At 42.1% G+C, this 16,447-nt stretch overlaps 1 protein-coding gene across 1 annotated transcript in view; it reads right to left on the bottom strand.

Moving 5' to 3' along the window:
• Positions 1-4,063: 4,063 nt before the first annotated feature.
• arhgap17a (Rho GTPase activating protein 17a) overlaps positions 4,064-16,447 on the bottom strand; it is a 37,214-nt gene continuing 24,830 nt past the window's right edge. The window contains exons 11-21 of the mRNA XM_037691321.1: positions 16,047-16,174; positions 13,033-13,144; positions 12,865-12,946; positions 12,697-12,777; positions 12,502-12,615; positions 11,369-11,460; positions 9,848-9,983; positions 9,331-9,600; positions 8,538-8,668; positions 7,173-7,715; positions 4,064-4,739 (exon numbers count right to left, since the gene is read on the bottom strand). Of these exons, the coding sequence (XP_037547249.1) occupies positions 4,597-4,739; positions 7,173-7,715; positions 8,538-8,668; positions 9,331-9,600; positions 9,848-9,983; positions 11,369-11,460; positions 12,502-12,615; positions 12,697-12,777; positions 12,865-12,946; positions 13,033-13,144; positions 16,047-16,174 (1,832 nt within the window). The 3' untranslated portion in view covers positions 4,064-4,596. The remainder of the gene's footprint in view (positions 4,740-7,172; positions 7,716-8,537; positions 8,669-9,330; positions 9,601-9,847; positions 9,984-11,368; positions 11,461-12,501; positions 12,616-12,696; positions 12,778-12,864; positions 12,947-13,032; positions 13,145-16,046; positions 16,175-16,447) is intronic.

Below are 16,447 nucleotides of genomic sequence, written 5' to 3'. Positions count from 1 at the left end.
CAACAAAAACACTGATGTGTTTCTGTTTGAAGCTCTTCTTGGCAGAACTGGTGACGTTTGTTTAAACTGGTTGGTGTTCTGGCTCAGACTGGCTCTAAATCTTAGTCGGAAAACTGTTAATAGTGTTGAGTTTGGGCCTTTGAGAAGTCTAATCCAGAAGCTTAATGTTAATCTGATCCAGCTCTGGTGGGTTTTGGATCGTTGTTGGAACTCACAGCTGTCCGAGTTAAAAACTGTTTCTATTGATTTGAGAAAGAATCTGGAGGTAGACCCCCCTGTGCAAGGCACCAGCACCACAGCATGATGCTACCACTACCATGCTTGACAGCTGTTTCTGATGAACTCGTTTAAACTTCTTGTTGTGGTCAACAAACCCAGTCGTCTCATCTGACCACAACACTTTTGTTCTTAAGGCCTGTTCCTTGAGCTTGAAGGCGTCACTTTTGGAGAAGGAGCTTCTGTCTCTCTCGATCCATGTTCACGTGACATGTGCTTCGATGTGAACGGCAACGCTGGTGTTCCAGCGACCTCCAGCTCCTGCAGGTCTTGTTGGTTTCTGGTTGTTCCAGACAATTCGCTCTCCTTCACAGATTGGTTTTCTGTGAGTTCCTTAGACTATCCCATCGTTCTGAGTATTGGTCAATCAAATCTTAAATTTTTTTTGGGGCCAGCAGAGAGAAACTTCCAGCTGCAGTCAATCATGATCCCTAACAGTCCTCCAGCACCACTTACTAAAGGAGTTTGGTGAACATGTGGATCTATTTACGCCTTAAATCCACAATAAATTCTAACTTTAAACCATTGAAGCTGTATGTTGTATAATCGTTCCATCAAGGGAAATAACTATTCAGTTCAGTGTAAACGGACCCAAGTTGGTAAAACAGTCCATTTTGCTCTTAGTTTTTTTTAATAAATGTATTATTCAACACATTAGTTGTGCAAGAAGCCTTCTAAGTTTATTTTAGTTACTCTATTTTTATGTTGGTTAAAGGGAGATTAAATGAATTAAAGCTGCTCGTCTGGATGTCTACGTTTTGTACATTACTGTGTAAAGTTTATATTTTTATAAGATCAGATGTCAGAACTATAAAGATAAATGTAGAAGGATTACAGATATCGAAAACTGCAAGTTTAGTTTTTAATGGTGCATTCACTGCCTCGTAGTGGAAATCATAAACTGGAGTTTTAGCCTTTAATTAAAAAACAAAAAAAAAGACAACCTTCTGCTTTTAGCGGACGAAGGACAGAAACAGGTTTTATGTTTGATTCGAGCGGACACGCTGTGTGTTCGTGTGAACAAAGTGAACGGTTCAAGTTTAGATTGTTTCTAATTTGAGACGAAACTGAGCGAACGAGCTAGTAGAAGCAGCTTTGGAGGTGAAAATAAAAGAACAAGTCAAGACATTTCAACTCGAACACGAGCAGCTTCGATGGGTTGATCGATTTTTGCTCAGCTGGCTAAAAAAATTAACGATTTAAATGTGATGCATGAGTCTGCAGGATTTTTGAACATGGACCGAAGCCTCTTTGCCGACTCCTCCTCAGCTGTTCATCAAACCCAGACTCATTCATGCTTGTTCTGATCCTGCTCCTCTCCGATGTCGTTCATCTCCAACGCTGTCGTGTCGTATTTATAAACTGCTGTTCAGGTTGTACATGTAGTTTTCTTTCTATGCACCATTACTCAAGTTGGACTGCTGTCCTGATCCATTCTCTTATTTTAGTCCTCCTTGCACAGCTTTCGTCAGACTTACGAGGTGACTGTGATGCAACCGTAGCTGCAAAAGGTGTAAAAAAAAATAATTTAATTTTCTTTTTAAAAGTTTGTCTCGGTCCAAAGCATGTTGGTGGAGTTCGTGTCATCACATGCAGCTGGTAGCATCTCCCCTTCTGCAGTATTTAGGTTTAAAATAAAAATACACATTGTGATCTTATTTCTGTATTAGTTCTCTTTTATAACCGTTTTGTATGTTCTCATGGAACGTTGCTGATGTCATGTGGTCAGACTATTGGTTTGCTTTCAAATAAAGAATGTTTTTGATCTACACGGTGCAGATCCGCTGATTTCTTGGCTTCGAGATGATTTTTAGGCAGAATGGAGAGTTTAAAGGTGTGGAGGTCAGAACTTTATAAAGTTTGATTTACAAGATTTGTGCAGCCATAATCCACTTGTGTTTAGTGGGATCAATTATATTTTCCGCCGTACACGTCGCACCGCCCTATAAGTCGCATCAGTCCAAATATGTCTAATAAAGGGGTGGGGGGAACGCTGCATCTATTACGCGTCACCGTTGACAACCTGGAAATGTGGACCGGTGTCGTGCCAAAAATCGATTGGCTGCCAAATGGTGGCCGCAGGAGCATGAACGGGAGGACTTTAACAAGAAATTAACAAGATTAACACTTAAAAACCATTTGTTTGCTCCATATTATAGTAAAGTTGTGTCTCAGTTGAACTTTTACTTAATAAATGCACTTTAAAGGTCAAATTAGCTGCATTTCGCCGTGGCGGCGCAGTGACATGAAGCTGATTTGACGGTTGCTCCAAACGAGCTGGACGACAGTGGGAGTCTGTGGCAAGACAATTGTATCATTAATAGCTACTTTTATCCATTACATGACACAATTGCAAGCCATACCCCTTGAGTGCCAACTAGGCTGAAAATGTTAAGTGTTCAATATTTCCAGGCAGAATGAATGAAAACGGTCACATCGCAGCAAAAATTGGTTTATAAATACGGGAAAATATCCATAAATATGTCGCTTTGGTGTATAAGTCATGCAAGTTATGCAAAAAACTGCGACTTGTAGGCTGAAAAATACGGTAATCAAACCAGCTACACTAGCAACTACTACAAAGCATGATTCTTCCACTTCCGTGCTCCCATTGCACCGTTGATGGGTCATGAATGTAACTTAAGTGACTTGGCTGCATTTAGCCACATTTACTGAGGATTGAAAAGCAACATTCACTTTAAATTCAGGTCAAAATCATGCACCGATCAGCTCAAACCAACTTAAATTAACTTCACGTTCCATTTTACAGTAAGCTGCCATCAACTTTAATGTAAATGAGTCAAACCAGAAGTAGATTTGTAACTTTATTTACTTTATTTTCTTTGGAAAGGGGGTAATGTCAAGCTTCATATTACAGTTTTGTCCTTATTTAAGATCATCAAACAGCATACATATAAAACTATAGCTTCAAAATGCATTCTCATTTCTCCTTTAATGGCATTTTGTCTTACAGAGCCTGCAGTGGCCAAGCTCCCATGATACAAACGGATAAGGCAGCAAGGTTACAGGAGAAAAAAGAGAAAGGAAGGGGTTAAAATGCTTTGATTGTCTCTGAAGCATCCGAGCCTTTCTCCGCTGGTACCATCATTGGCTTGGTTCTCTCGAAACCAAACTCGTTCGCAAAACTTTTGACCTGGTGTAAATCTAACCTCACGTCACTACCAAGACCCCGTGTGATCTCAGCTCAGTGAGAAAGATGGGAGAAAATAAAATCCCTAGAAGTTCAGAAGAAACATCTGGTTCTGCTCAGGACCCCGTCCTTACATTCACTCTGTGTGCCGGCTAACGTTCCCTGCAAACGGAGAAAACACTGGAGCAGACGGAGGAACAGAGGCGGCAAAATACTGTGTTCAGACTGGAGGTGTGGGGGGAGTGAACCCTGCTACTTCGCTTAGAAAACCCAGACATCACCCAAAACACAATTAAATACACAACTGGAACAACACAACAACCAGACATGGTTTCTACTGCAAGGAGTCAGAACACCTTCCCCACGTCCCTGAAACAACTTCTTAGAAGCGCTGCAGTACGACTGTGGTCAGTAAAATGTTCTGGGAGGAACAGATGAGGCACGCTTCATAGTCAACTGCATTCATTCTGACAAGCCACAGGGAATGTGTTTTAAAGTTGCTAAATAAATAGAAGCGCGAGCAAACGGTGGTGGATTAAGTGTCTGAGGTGACTGGAAACCTGCAGTCACCAGCTACACTTTTGGTTTCTAGCTCACTGGCAAACCTTACCCCCACCATTCCGTACTGGAGAATTGCATCTTTGTTTGTTTAAGGCCATTTTGTTCCGAACACCTCGCACTGATCTATAAAGGAGTCTCATCTGCGTTTTTTGGCAAAGCGACTCAGTCACGCGTCAGCCCACTCTGCTGCTGATTGTCTCGAGCTGCTTCTGCAGGACGGGTTGTAAAAAGACAGAATGTGGCAGCGTCTGTGCGAGCCGGGGGTGTTTTAAACATCTGCGTGTCACAACCTGCACCAGGCACCGTCAAGAATCTGTTGGTAAGCAACCGAAAGGACGAGACGTAGCAGATAAGACACAGCTGCTGTGAACGACTGGATTAGGAGCAGAGCTGCGAGTGATGAGTAGAAAAGCGTTTCGTGTTAAGAAACTGCTACAAATATTTGCATGTCTCACATAAAACGCGCAATAAACGCAAATCAGATGCTTTGGTTCTTAAGAGGTCTTCAAAGATTTGAGCCACCAACGTCCTTCATCTGAGGTGGACATGTTTGTCCTCAGGGCTGCGGTGAAACGAGACTGGAGTCCTGGTCCGGTTGTGTCGTCTCCTTATAGAACAGTGCTCTCAGTGTCCAGGTCACAGTCTTTGGGATGAGGCAGGTGGGATGAAGAGGAGGCTGTCACTGGCTGCTGGTCTGCATCGAGCTCAGGGACTAAAGCTCGACTGAGCCCCTTGAAAGACATCACCGGGTCTAGACAGCAGATAATGGAGACATTACAGTTAACAGTGAAGAACCGTTACAACAAAAAGCTCAAATGCTCTAATCACCATAAACTGAGGTTGAGTTGGCAATAAATTATTTTTCATGCTTACAGACATTCAAGCTCAACACTCCTCACAGATCTTTAAAAATACAGGTGCTGCTCATAAAATTAGAATATCATGAAAAAGTTGATTTATTTCAGTAATTCCATTCAAAAAGTGAAACTTGTATATAATATTCATTCATTACACACAGACTGATATATTTCAAATGTTTATTTCTTTTAATGTTGATTATAACTGACAACTAATGAAAACCCCAAATTCAGGATCTCAGAAAATTAGAATATTACTTAAGATAAAAAAAAAAAAGATTTTTAGAAATGTTGGCCAACTAAAGTATGAACATGAAAAGTATGAGCATGTACATCACTCAGTACTTAGTTGGGGCTCCTTTTGCCTGGATTACTGCAGTATGTGGCGTGGAGTCATCAGTCTGTGGCACTGCTCAGGTGTTATAAGAGCCCAGGTTGCTCTTCAGCCTTCAGCTCTTCTGAATTGTTGGGGCTGGTGTATCACATTTTCCTCATCACAATACCACATAGATTTTCTATGGGGTTAAGGTCAGGTGAGTTTGCTGGACAATTAAGAACAGGGATACCATGGTCCTTAAACCAGGTACTGTGTGCAGGTGCCAAGTCCTGTTGGAAAACTAAATCTGCATCTCAATAAAGTTGTAAAATTCCTGGTAGATGGCTGCATTGACCTTGGACCTCAAAAAACACAGTGGACTGTGGAAACTTGACACTGAACCTCAGGCAACATGGATTCTGTGCCTCCTCTCTTCCTCCAGACTCTGGGACCTTGATTTCCAAAGGAAATGCAAAATTTACTTTCATCAGAGAACATAACTTTAGACCACTCAGCAGCAGTCCCAGGAGAGACGCTTCTGACGCCGTCTCTTGTTCAAGAGTGGCTTGACACAAGGAATGCGACAGCTGAAACCCATGTCTTGCATACAGCTGTGCATGGTGGTTCTTGAAGCACCGACTCCAGCTGCAGTCCATGCTTCATGAATCTCCCACATTTTGGAATGGGTTGTTTCACAATCCTCTCCAGGGTGTGGTTATGTGAACAGCCAGCCTCTTTAGCAATGAGCTTTGGACAACTGTCAAGTCAGCAGTCTTCCCCATGATTGAGTAGCCTACAGAACTATACCGAGAGACCATTTAAAGGTCTTTGCAGTTGTTTTGAATTAATTAACTGATTAGAGTGTGGCACCAGGTGTCTTCAATATTGAACCTTTTCACAATATTCTAATTTTCTGAGATACTGAATTTGGGCTTTTCATTAGTTGTCAGTTATAATCATCAACATTAAAAGAAACAAACATCTGAAATATCAGTAAGTATGTAATGAATGAATATAATATACAAGTTTCACTTTTTAAATGGAATTACTGAAATAAATCAACTTTTTCATGATATTCTAATTTTATGACCAGCACCTGTTTATATATAATCACCAACATCTGCAGCCTCTTTCTGCTGCCTGAGAACATTTGAAGCTGCTGAAGCTGAGCAGGGAGCTGTTCTGTGGTTTGACCAGCAGGTGGCGGTGTACACTCAGAAACAGAGGAGCAGCAACACGCAGTGAGAACAGTGGTTCAAGTGAAGTCTAGTGAGAGCTGAAGTTACCAAGGTGCTCCGAGTGTGTGCTCGAGGGAACATGAAACATTCTGCATGTATGTGTTAGTGATGAGGCAGAATGGAAACATGCACAGCTGACACAGGATTTAAAAGCCAATGTACAAGAACAAACAAGTTTAAAAACAACGTTCTTCAGGTAAAGGATTGAAAAATACAAATAGTCAAATAGAAATAGAAAAAAGTACCTTTCAATTCAAAGGTTTTGCTCATCAGAACATGATATAATGATCTATTAAATGTAATGTGATGGTAGACAGCTGTGTTTTCTGTAATGAGCTCGTTTTCTGCTTCAACCAACCACTTTTGATAATTAATACTCAGCTTTTGAATTGAATAACTCGTGGAAAGACAAACCCACTCATGTAAACTAGTTGAATGTGAAGCAACAAACAAATGTGGGGATTTATTCAACATGTTAGGTGTTCCTCTCGAGTATTAAAAATCAGAAGTGGTGCTTTAGGGAAAGTGAGAGGTGGTTTTTGTCTCGGGGCTGAGGCAGGTGATATCTGACAGAGGCAGCAGTGCGGATGAACAGGGTGTGATGTGGAACAGTGCAGGTGCTCCTAGTGCAACACACAGTGGTCTACAAACCTCTCACAGTGCTGCTCTAACCTGTGGAGGCATCACAATGCAAGACTGTTAGAAACTTGTTAGTGTTCGGCTGCTAAGAAACTGTGCGCAGCACACGTGCACTGTTAGGGAGCCGCACCCACCCATCGTTTTGTAAGCAGAGGCGCAGATTCCGTTGGTCTCGTTGCTCGTGTTGGGTTGAGGGGGTGGGGGGATGGTGGGTCTGTTCCGAGGCTTGGGGACCGGCCGCGGTCGCGGGAGTGAGCTCGAATGATAGGGAGACGGAGACGGAGGAGCCGCGACCTCCTGGTTGGTGTTAGAGGGTGGAGGAGGGGTGTCCGGTGGGGACGGGGTGCCTGGAGGTGAAGGCTCCAGGCCCTGCTGGTCCCCGACGGCCTGGCTGACAGAAGCAGGCTGCGCTGGGGGGCTGGCCAGTGATGGAGGCTCTGGAGGTGGGTGGTTTGGAGCCTGGATCGGAGGCTGATTGTTGGAGTGGCGCCTTGGGGTGGCAGACGGCTGGGAGGTGGGAGAGGAGGGGGAGGTGGGGGAGTGGCTGGGCGGGGGTCTGGCAGTGGGGCTGAGGGACTGGGATGAGCCAGAGGATGAGGCGTGGTTTGTCGAGTTGCAAGGCTGGCTGGGAGGAGGGTTCGATGGTTTGGGAGGGGCAGGAGCCTGCTTCTTGGTACCTGGAAGTTCAAAGTAAATCTCAGGATTACTGACGAAACATACGGACCGACACAGTTGTTGGAACAGCCACAGCTCACTGGAGCAACGCTGCAGTTCGCTGGAAAAGTGATGAAGTTAAAAACAATTTAATGCATCTCTGCAGACAGTAAACTAATCAAATAGTGAGAAGAACTCATTTGTTGTTTGTTTCATGAAGAAACGCTCACACCGTGCAGACAACTTTGTTGGTACCCTTAAAGAAACTTGTACTCCTTGGATTAAAGTCGTGTTTCAAACAGAGCACTTGATCTTAATTAGTCACAGACGCTTTCAAGCTTTTTATCAGCCAATTTAAATGGAACAAACAGCAGCCGGGTAGTTCTGTGTCGCGTCAACCACTCCATGTGGAGCGAAGGAAGGAACAGAGACGCACACGATAAACAAACAAACGATCACAGCTGCCACCATGTTGCAAAGCATGGGGTTCGTGGAACTGTTAACCTCCCAGGATGTGGACGCAAGAGGAAATGCAACCCCAGGTTAATCCGACGAGTCAAGAGCCAAGGAAACCCTTCAAGCTGAACTCTAAGGTCGAGGACCCAGGAGGCTCCAAAAACAGAAAAACACACAAAATGCCTGATGACAAATCCTGAAGTTTCTGAGGCCGATGAGACAAAACTGGAGCGTTTTGGCTCCAGTCACACCAGCTGTTTTATTTAGTTGTTTTATTACAGTGGAAGGACACCAACAAATATATCTTTGTTTGTACAAGTAGTTTCTCTGGATATCTTGTGAATTGATCAGACTGAAAATAAATAAATAAATAAAGTGCAGAGACTTGCCTCGACGCATCATGTGTGGACTGGGTCCCATGGATCCAGTACCAGAGGTTGCTGCAGGGCCCCCTCCACCAGTACCATTCCTCTGAAGCACAGGAGTGGGGGTGGGGGTAGAGTCACGCAGCTTTGGGTTGCTTCAAAGAAAAAATAAATTGCATTTATTATTTCAAGATATATAAAATTCTAGGAACAATTTGAGTTACAGCATTAATAAGTAAATGCTATTTTAATAAAAATTAAACAAGAATTTAGATTAGTCTCAAAGTCACATTAAGAAAAAAGTCTAAAAAACTTGAATGAAAGTTGGCTGCAGTTAGTAAAGGGAACTTATTTATCCTTCACACAGGTTTACTAAGTCCTCCATCACAAACATCTCAGCTTCCCAAAGCAGTCCAAACCAGTTTGTGCTAAATTCCTGCTGATCCCAGTGATTTGGGAGGAAAGATGAGGGATGGAAGTCAAAAAACGTCAACTATGTGATTGTTAGCAGAATGACAGAAGCTTTTGTTGAGCTGGTTCTGTGGGCTGACTTCAGACAAGTCTGCATAGCTGCAGCTGGCACAAGAAAACTTGAGGTTTAGTAAGAAAAACAAGAAGTTGGCCCAAAATGAAGACTGCAAGTGGATCTACTACAACTCTTTTTACTTCATGAAACTAAGCAGATAAACATTTGCTGTTTTCAGAGACCACTACAGTTCCATTAGTTAAAACTCAAAGCACACAGTTCTGTCTCTAAAGCATGCCGTGTTCCCCAGCAGCAGCAGCAGCAGCAGCGGTGCAGTGAAGCAGCTCTTACCTGAACTCCTCTGTCTGCTGGGCGAGGAGCTGCTGAGCAGCTGCCAGAGCAGCCAGACTCTGAGCCAAGCTATGCTGGGAAGTGTCAGACCCTGAACCCCCCAGTGGAGTTTGTGGCTGGGGTTCAGCTGAGGGCTGAGGAGCCCCGTGTCCCAGCCCCTGAGTCTCCACGGGGGGTAAAGGAGGCTGGAAGGCAGGTGAAGTGTGCTGCTTTCTACCTAAGGTGTTACTGCCTCTACGAAGGGTGTGGTCCGAGTGCTTGTTAGGGGTGCTACACGGGACGGGGACAGTCGGGGGGGTGTGAAGGAGAGAAACAGAAAACATTTATCCTAAAGTCAGAAATGAGAGCCGAGTCATCAAACCCCAGAGAAACCACAGACGCAAGTAAAAACAGTGGATTATAATATTACAATGATTATTAAGGGTATATGTTATACTTGTAATAAAAAAGATGGGAATAAAAGCAAATAAATTTAAATAAGCAAAGCAACTGGTGGGAACCGAGATGCAAAGATTACTTGTCTTTGCGCGCGGCGTCGTTCTCTGGTCCCACCATGCTGCCGGGCCGCTTCCTCTCGATGGTGCTGCAGTCGTAGTCCTGGCTGGAAGCAGGTGTGGGCATCACGAACATGCCCGACACGTTGAACTCCACATCTGCAAGAGAAAAGACTCGTGAGTAATGAAACGCTGCACAGGACAAACCTGCAGTTTATTCAAGCAAATGTATCAGTTTTACAGCGCGCTTAACAAAACACAAACTTTTTAAGTTTCACTTATGACACGAGGGAGAACATTAACCAAGATCACGTGGATCTTGGTTTTTAGCCGTAGCGTGCTTCGTTATAATCCAGAGGAAACAAACAGGTAAACTCATTGTGGACCGCCTTAAATATCACTTTTATATATCTTCATTCTTACAAGATCAACATTAAATCATTTAGTGCTGAGCTTTGCCTGCCTGCAGCTTTAGAAAAACATACAGAAGTTTGGTTGTTTTTGTGATAAAACTGGCTACAATATAATATTTAATATTATAATGTAAAGTCATTTCATCCAGTTAATGGTGTCAGTGTTACTTAAATATAAATGCTTATGTATTACAGCAAACCACTGGCTGAGCTACCAGCAGAAAAAGGTTTTAGATGACTTTTCTTGTTTTTTGATGGTATTTTGCTTCTCCATTGAAGAGTTTTATTGATTTTCAATTATTAAGAAAACATTTCTTGGCTGAGAAGCAAAAATCTTAAAAAATACAAGAGAAGGTGTCAAGTTGTCCCAAACCAACAACAAAAAGCTCTTGGACTGGTGGTGTCCTGGCAGACAGAATCTACACCAACACTCCAGCAGAGAAGAACTCTGTGGGCACTTTTTATTCCACCATATGTTTCATGCAGTAGTGGTTTGAATTGAGTAAAAACAATATAGAGACTGCGTTTATCACAGTGTTAATACTTGGCCAGCTGCTAAATTTATTTGGCGATCCAAAATAGAAACGTCTTACGGTCGAGTCAGCCCGTCTCCATCTGTCGGAGCTGAACGACGCATGAAATCAGCTCTTATCTTTGGAAGGAAGTCTCACTGGGTACACAGTTCCCATCTGAACTCCTTTGTTACAACATAACATTTCTCAGGCCAATTTATTTTCTCCATGAAACAAGCAAAGGTGCATCTGCTTCAGACTGATAAAACGACCATTTTACTCTAAAAACAGTGATGAGAAACTAAATTTGTGAAAATATCTTGAGAGGAAACTACTAATTCAAATATATGTTTTATTAAAGGTTTATATTTCCATTAACCTTCCCCTGATAGGACGTTGTATTTAGATTGACACAAGATGAATGTGTCTGTAACCGTGTCCACAGTTTGAGCACAGCAGTGACTTATCGTGCCGTTACAGCTGATTTTCTGTTTTTCAGGTCAGTTAGTATCAGCTGTCCTCACCACAGGTCCCTGGTGTACGACAGGACTGTTGATGACAAACAGAGGAGGCGAGCTCAGAGTGAGAACAGCAGCTGGAGAGGAAAGCCAGGACCTACCCTCAGGAAAGAACCAGTCAGCGTGCTGGATGATGGGCTCAACTATGGACACCACGTGCACAGATGTGGCTGCAGCCATCTCAGCCAGACTCCTGGGTATGCACAGAAACACTCAATTAGATGCTGTCTTACATAATGAGGCACAGACCAAAAGTATTTTTCGCCCTATAGGTTGTGTTTTTTTGCATAATTTGCATGCCGTGTGACGTATATGCCGAAGTGACGTATTTATGGATATTTCCCATATTTATAAACCAAGTTTTGGCTGAGATATGACCGTTTTCATTCATTCTGACTGAAAATATTGAACACTACCATTTTCAGCCACTAGATGGCACTCGAGCAGTATGGCATGCAGTTGTGTCATGTGGTAGGTAAAAGTAGCTATTAATGACACAATCTGCTTGCCATAGACTCCCACATTCGTCCAGCTCGCCTGGAGCAACCGTCAAATCAGCTTCATTTTGCTGCACCGCCCTGGAGAAATGCAGCTAATCTGACCATTAAAGTGCATTTATTAAGGAAAAGTTCAACTTAGACACACCTTTGCTATAATGTTGAGCAAACAAATAAATGTTTTAGGTGCTTATCTTGTTAAATTTCTAAGAAATGCACAGCGAGTCCTCTTGTGCACGTGCCTACTTCCGCGTATTGGATTTTGAAAGCGCAGCCGATTTGACCGTCAAAATGCATTTATTAAGGAAAAGTTCAACTGAGACACACCTTTTGAGCAAACAAATAATTGTTTTTAAGTGTTAATCTTGTTAAATCCTTGTTAAAGTCTTCCTGTGCACGCTCCTGCGGTCGTCATTTGGCAGCCAATCAATTTTTGGCACAACACTGGCCCACGTTTCTGGATTGTCAGCGGTGACGCATAATAGATGCGACGTATGCGGCGAAGCGACGTGTGCGGCGAAGCGACCCATCTATGGATTTTTCCACTTTATTAGACATATTTTTGGAGTGATGCGACTTATAAGACGTGTACGGCAGAAAATACCGTAAACGTTTGTACACAGAAATGTACTCCACCACCATGAACTTTGAGCTGCCTCGGTGTGAAAGGCTGCTTTAAATGCCACTAACGGCTGTAGACAAGCTTTTCCTCTTCATCAACGTTATCTTCCTCTTACCCCTCGGTCTTGGCCCACAGCAGATTGGGTCCCAACACAATGGCGATATTGCTAGGAGTCATTTTGTTCACTTCACTCTCCTGAGCTAGTCTGGCTAAAAATTTCACCAAATACCTGCAAGGAAAATAAAAAGTGCACGTGTCTAAAAACAGTTTAAAGTAACAGACGAATCGATTTTCTAATGACTCAACGAACCTCAAGTTGTTTTTGTTGTTCTTTGGTAGCTGATCACAAACAAGCCACAGCGCCTGCAGCCGTTTGTCCGGGTCCGACACACTGCAACATTTGATTTTATTATGTTATTTTTCCACTAATGTGTAACGACTTTATATACATTTTTAGTTAAACTGTCCTGAGCCTTGCCTGGACGCCTGGATCCACTCTTCATAAAACTGGTAGGTCATGAGAGGTTCAGGGAGTTCTCTCAGGTATGACTTCAGTGCTCCTAAAACCAAATCAAACCAATTAAAGACGCTTTAAAGGGCAATGGTTTAACAGTAATTTGCTTGTGCGCTCCAGTTTGGGACCTACCAGCAACAGCGTGAGGGTCAGAGTAGAACTCCTCCAGTTGTGAAGTGGAACAATCTAGCGCTGCCTTTAGCTTCTTTAACTTGGAAGCCCCAGCTGCGATTCTGAATAGACCCTAAAACACACGCAAATAAACCCACAGTGACATCTGCAGCAGCAGTGAATGAAGATACATGCAAGCATGAAATGTGCACACAACCAAACAGTAACTGAATTACAAATAGACTGGTCCACTCTGCCAGCTGCGCTTCATGAAACCAAACAAAAACGCCCTTCAGTCACAGAGCAGTGAGATATTTACTGTGACATAAACAAAGTACGTCTTCACCACCATAATGACAGAAGCTGAGAAACGACTCAGCGGGGACTGAAGAGAACAACAAGTGATGTTCTTCCAGGTTTAACGCTTGGTCTCCATTTTATTTATGATACGCACACAAAGAGTTGTGATTTATAGACTATTGTATTCTAAATGTGACTCAGGGAGGAGACGTTCAAACATTTAATAACTCTTCCCTGAAATATAATGATGGATCCCGTTTCTAGAAGAGCACAAAAAAAAAATCACGTTTGTTAGCTCGCTTAACTGGTCCAGTTGGTTTGACTGGGTTCATGTGGGCAAAACGTTTATAGTAAACACAGAAAAAGTTCTGCGAAGCCTCTAATGAGACACACAAGGGCTTCTTCTACATTGATGGCTTTATACAAGAAAACAAGAATTCAACTATACTGCAGGAAGAAACATGAAGGGATTATCTAGATCTCAACTAAATGCACAAATTAAAGCTTTCCCACAGAAGAAACAAAACACACACAGATATACTTCTTCAGATTAACAAACATATTGATGCTGCATTCAAGGCGTACTGATGATAGTGAACACAAAGCTGATTGTTTTGGCACCAGTGTAAAACCAATAAAAACAATAAAAGAGCCCAAAACATCACCCCATTGAATCTGTGCAGGGTGCAATTAAATCCCAAGACTCTCGAGGCATTCTGCAGTAAAATGTGCACCCGTTTCAGAAAGCTTGGTCTCAGTCTACCAGGATGATGACTCACACACAGCTACAAACACACTAGAATGGATTAGAACTAGAGACGCACCGATCCAATGTTAGTATCGGTACCGATATCAGGAAAATTATTGATCTGGTATCGGTAGATAGGCACGGATCAGATATTACTGTATTTTTCACCCGATAAGTCGCAGGGGGTTTTTTTGCATAATTTACATGCCCTGAAACTAAGAGACGTATTTATGGATTTTTTTCCATATTTATAAACCACTTTTTGGCTGAGATTTGACTGTTTTCATTCATTCTGACTAAAAATATTGAACACTACCATTTTCAGCCACTAGATGGGACTCGAAAAGTATGGCACGCCGTTGTATGATGTAATAGGTAAAAGTGGCTATTAACAACACAATTGGCTTGCCATAGCCTCCCACCTTTGTCCAGCTCGCTTGGAGCAACCGTCAAATCAGCTTCATTTTTCTGCGTCGCCCCGGTGAAATGAAGCTGATTTGACCGTTGAAGTACATTTATTAAGTAAAAGTTCAGCTGAGACACACCTTCGCTATAATGTCGAGCAAACAATTGTTTTAGGAGCTAATCTAAATGAACTTTACCAGTGACCGTATATCACGGGTGTAAAATTCACTCTTTTTGAGCTGAGATGAGAAAAATATTTAAAGTATTTTTCAAAACATAAATATATGCTGGAAATAAAAATGTTAACACTTGTGGAAGTTTTGTCCAGCTGACTGGTATCACATTTATCTGATCGCTAATGAGTCTTTAAAGACATTAGAAAGGTGCTTCAACTACCACAAGATCATTTTCATAAAGAGTTAAAATTGAAAAGCTGATCAAAACCCAACTCTTTGATCAATTTTTTTTTAAGGAATAAAAAAAAACAAGATATCTTATATCAAAATATTCATACAGAAAAATATTCTTAGGTTTCAATAGATCTTATTTTTGGGGGGATTTTTAGTCAAAGTTTCCGAATGTTTTTAGCTACTATGGCTGAGAATGCTAACTCTGCCCATGAACCGTATGTTTGTGTTAGTAGAAAGCTGAATGAGGAGCAGGGTGAAGCTGCTACGTGCAGCTGCCGCTCCAAGGTCGACGCAGAGCGTGTGAGCTCGGCTGAACTGATAAGTGTATAAAAACAAGCTTCACACACTGCTCGTGGCAGATTCTTGTGACTGGGCTTCTTGTGTGTACTCCTGTCCTGAAAATCTGTCCTCGTAAGTAAAATCAGTTAAAAATCTTATCCTGTCGTCGAGCGTGGCTCCTTTTGAGTAAGTGAGATAAAGCGAGAAGATTTTTCTCCAACATTATTTATCAGTCAAAATAAACAGAGTTTACTGGAAAAAGATTAAATTAAATACATACATTATTTTACATATACATTGTCCTACTTGGTAATGATTAAGTATGTACAGGAGTGGCTGCCTGACATTTTTTAAGTGGCCAATATTGTAAAATTATTCAGTCTGACAGAGACACCGTAAAGAAACAGCAGAGCAGGAGTGGAACTCACAAATCAGTACAACCTGATTTTTTGTCACCGTCTCCGCCTCTCGAAGTTTAAATGAATATTTTCCTCTCATCTAAAACGAATTAACAGCTTGAAAGTCAATAACTCACCTGCTAAACTTGGCATTAAGTCTGTTCTGTTTTATAATAAATTTCTGCATTGCTATCTGCAAAGCACCAGTGAAGAGAACAAAGTATGTCCAACACTTCTTTAAAAAAAACTGAGAACAAAAGCATCACTGCAAGCACCAAGTCTTTCTGCTGATTTCAACACGCATGGAAACCCAAACATCTTGCTTTGCTCTTTTCAGCATCTCACTGCAAAACTTTAAACAGTCAACGTACAATTCAGCACAGCAATTTAAATTGTACAATGCTTCATGCTTTTGCAGAATAAATAAAGGGTGCTATCAACACTGCAGATTGTAAATCATCTTATTATTTTTCCTCTCTCTCTGAGTTTATTTACCTCTTCCTTCATGCCCGTCTCCAGAAGCATCATGATGCAGGCCTCTATCGGCAGAGCGATCTCTCGTCCGCTTCTTTTCAGATGATCATCCAGAGCTGTGCCAAACGCAGGTTTTTCCATCCATGAGTCTAAATGCAAAGAAAATAAAAGTCAAAACAGCAAAAAAAATACATAAATGAGAATATAATGCAGCTGTTTAGGGTTATTTGCATGTCAGACTAGTGGTTGTTTGCATGGCAGCTTTCTGGGTCAAAGAATCTCCTCTGAGTCGTTTACTTTTGCTTAAACAGTCTAAACGATCTCCAAAGAGCGCTTTCAAATAGCAACCACATGTTCACAGACAGCGACTCTGCAGCTGTCTCCAAGTTTGTGACTCCGTCTGCAGGAGAGACATGTGGAGG

This window comes from Nematolebias whitei, chromosome 17 (assembly GCF_014905685.2).
Source record: "Nematolebias whitei isolate Nwh7 chromosome 17, NemWhi1, whole genome shotgun sequence".
In the NCBI taxonomy this organism is placed as follows: Eukaryota; Metazoa; Chordata; class Actinopteri; order Cyprinodontiformes; family Rivulidae; genus Nematolebias; species Nematolebias whitei.
This window is presented reverse-complemented; position numbering and strand designations above follow the sequence as displayed.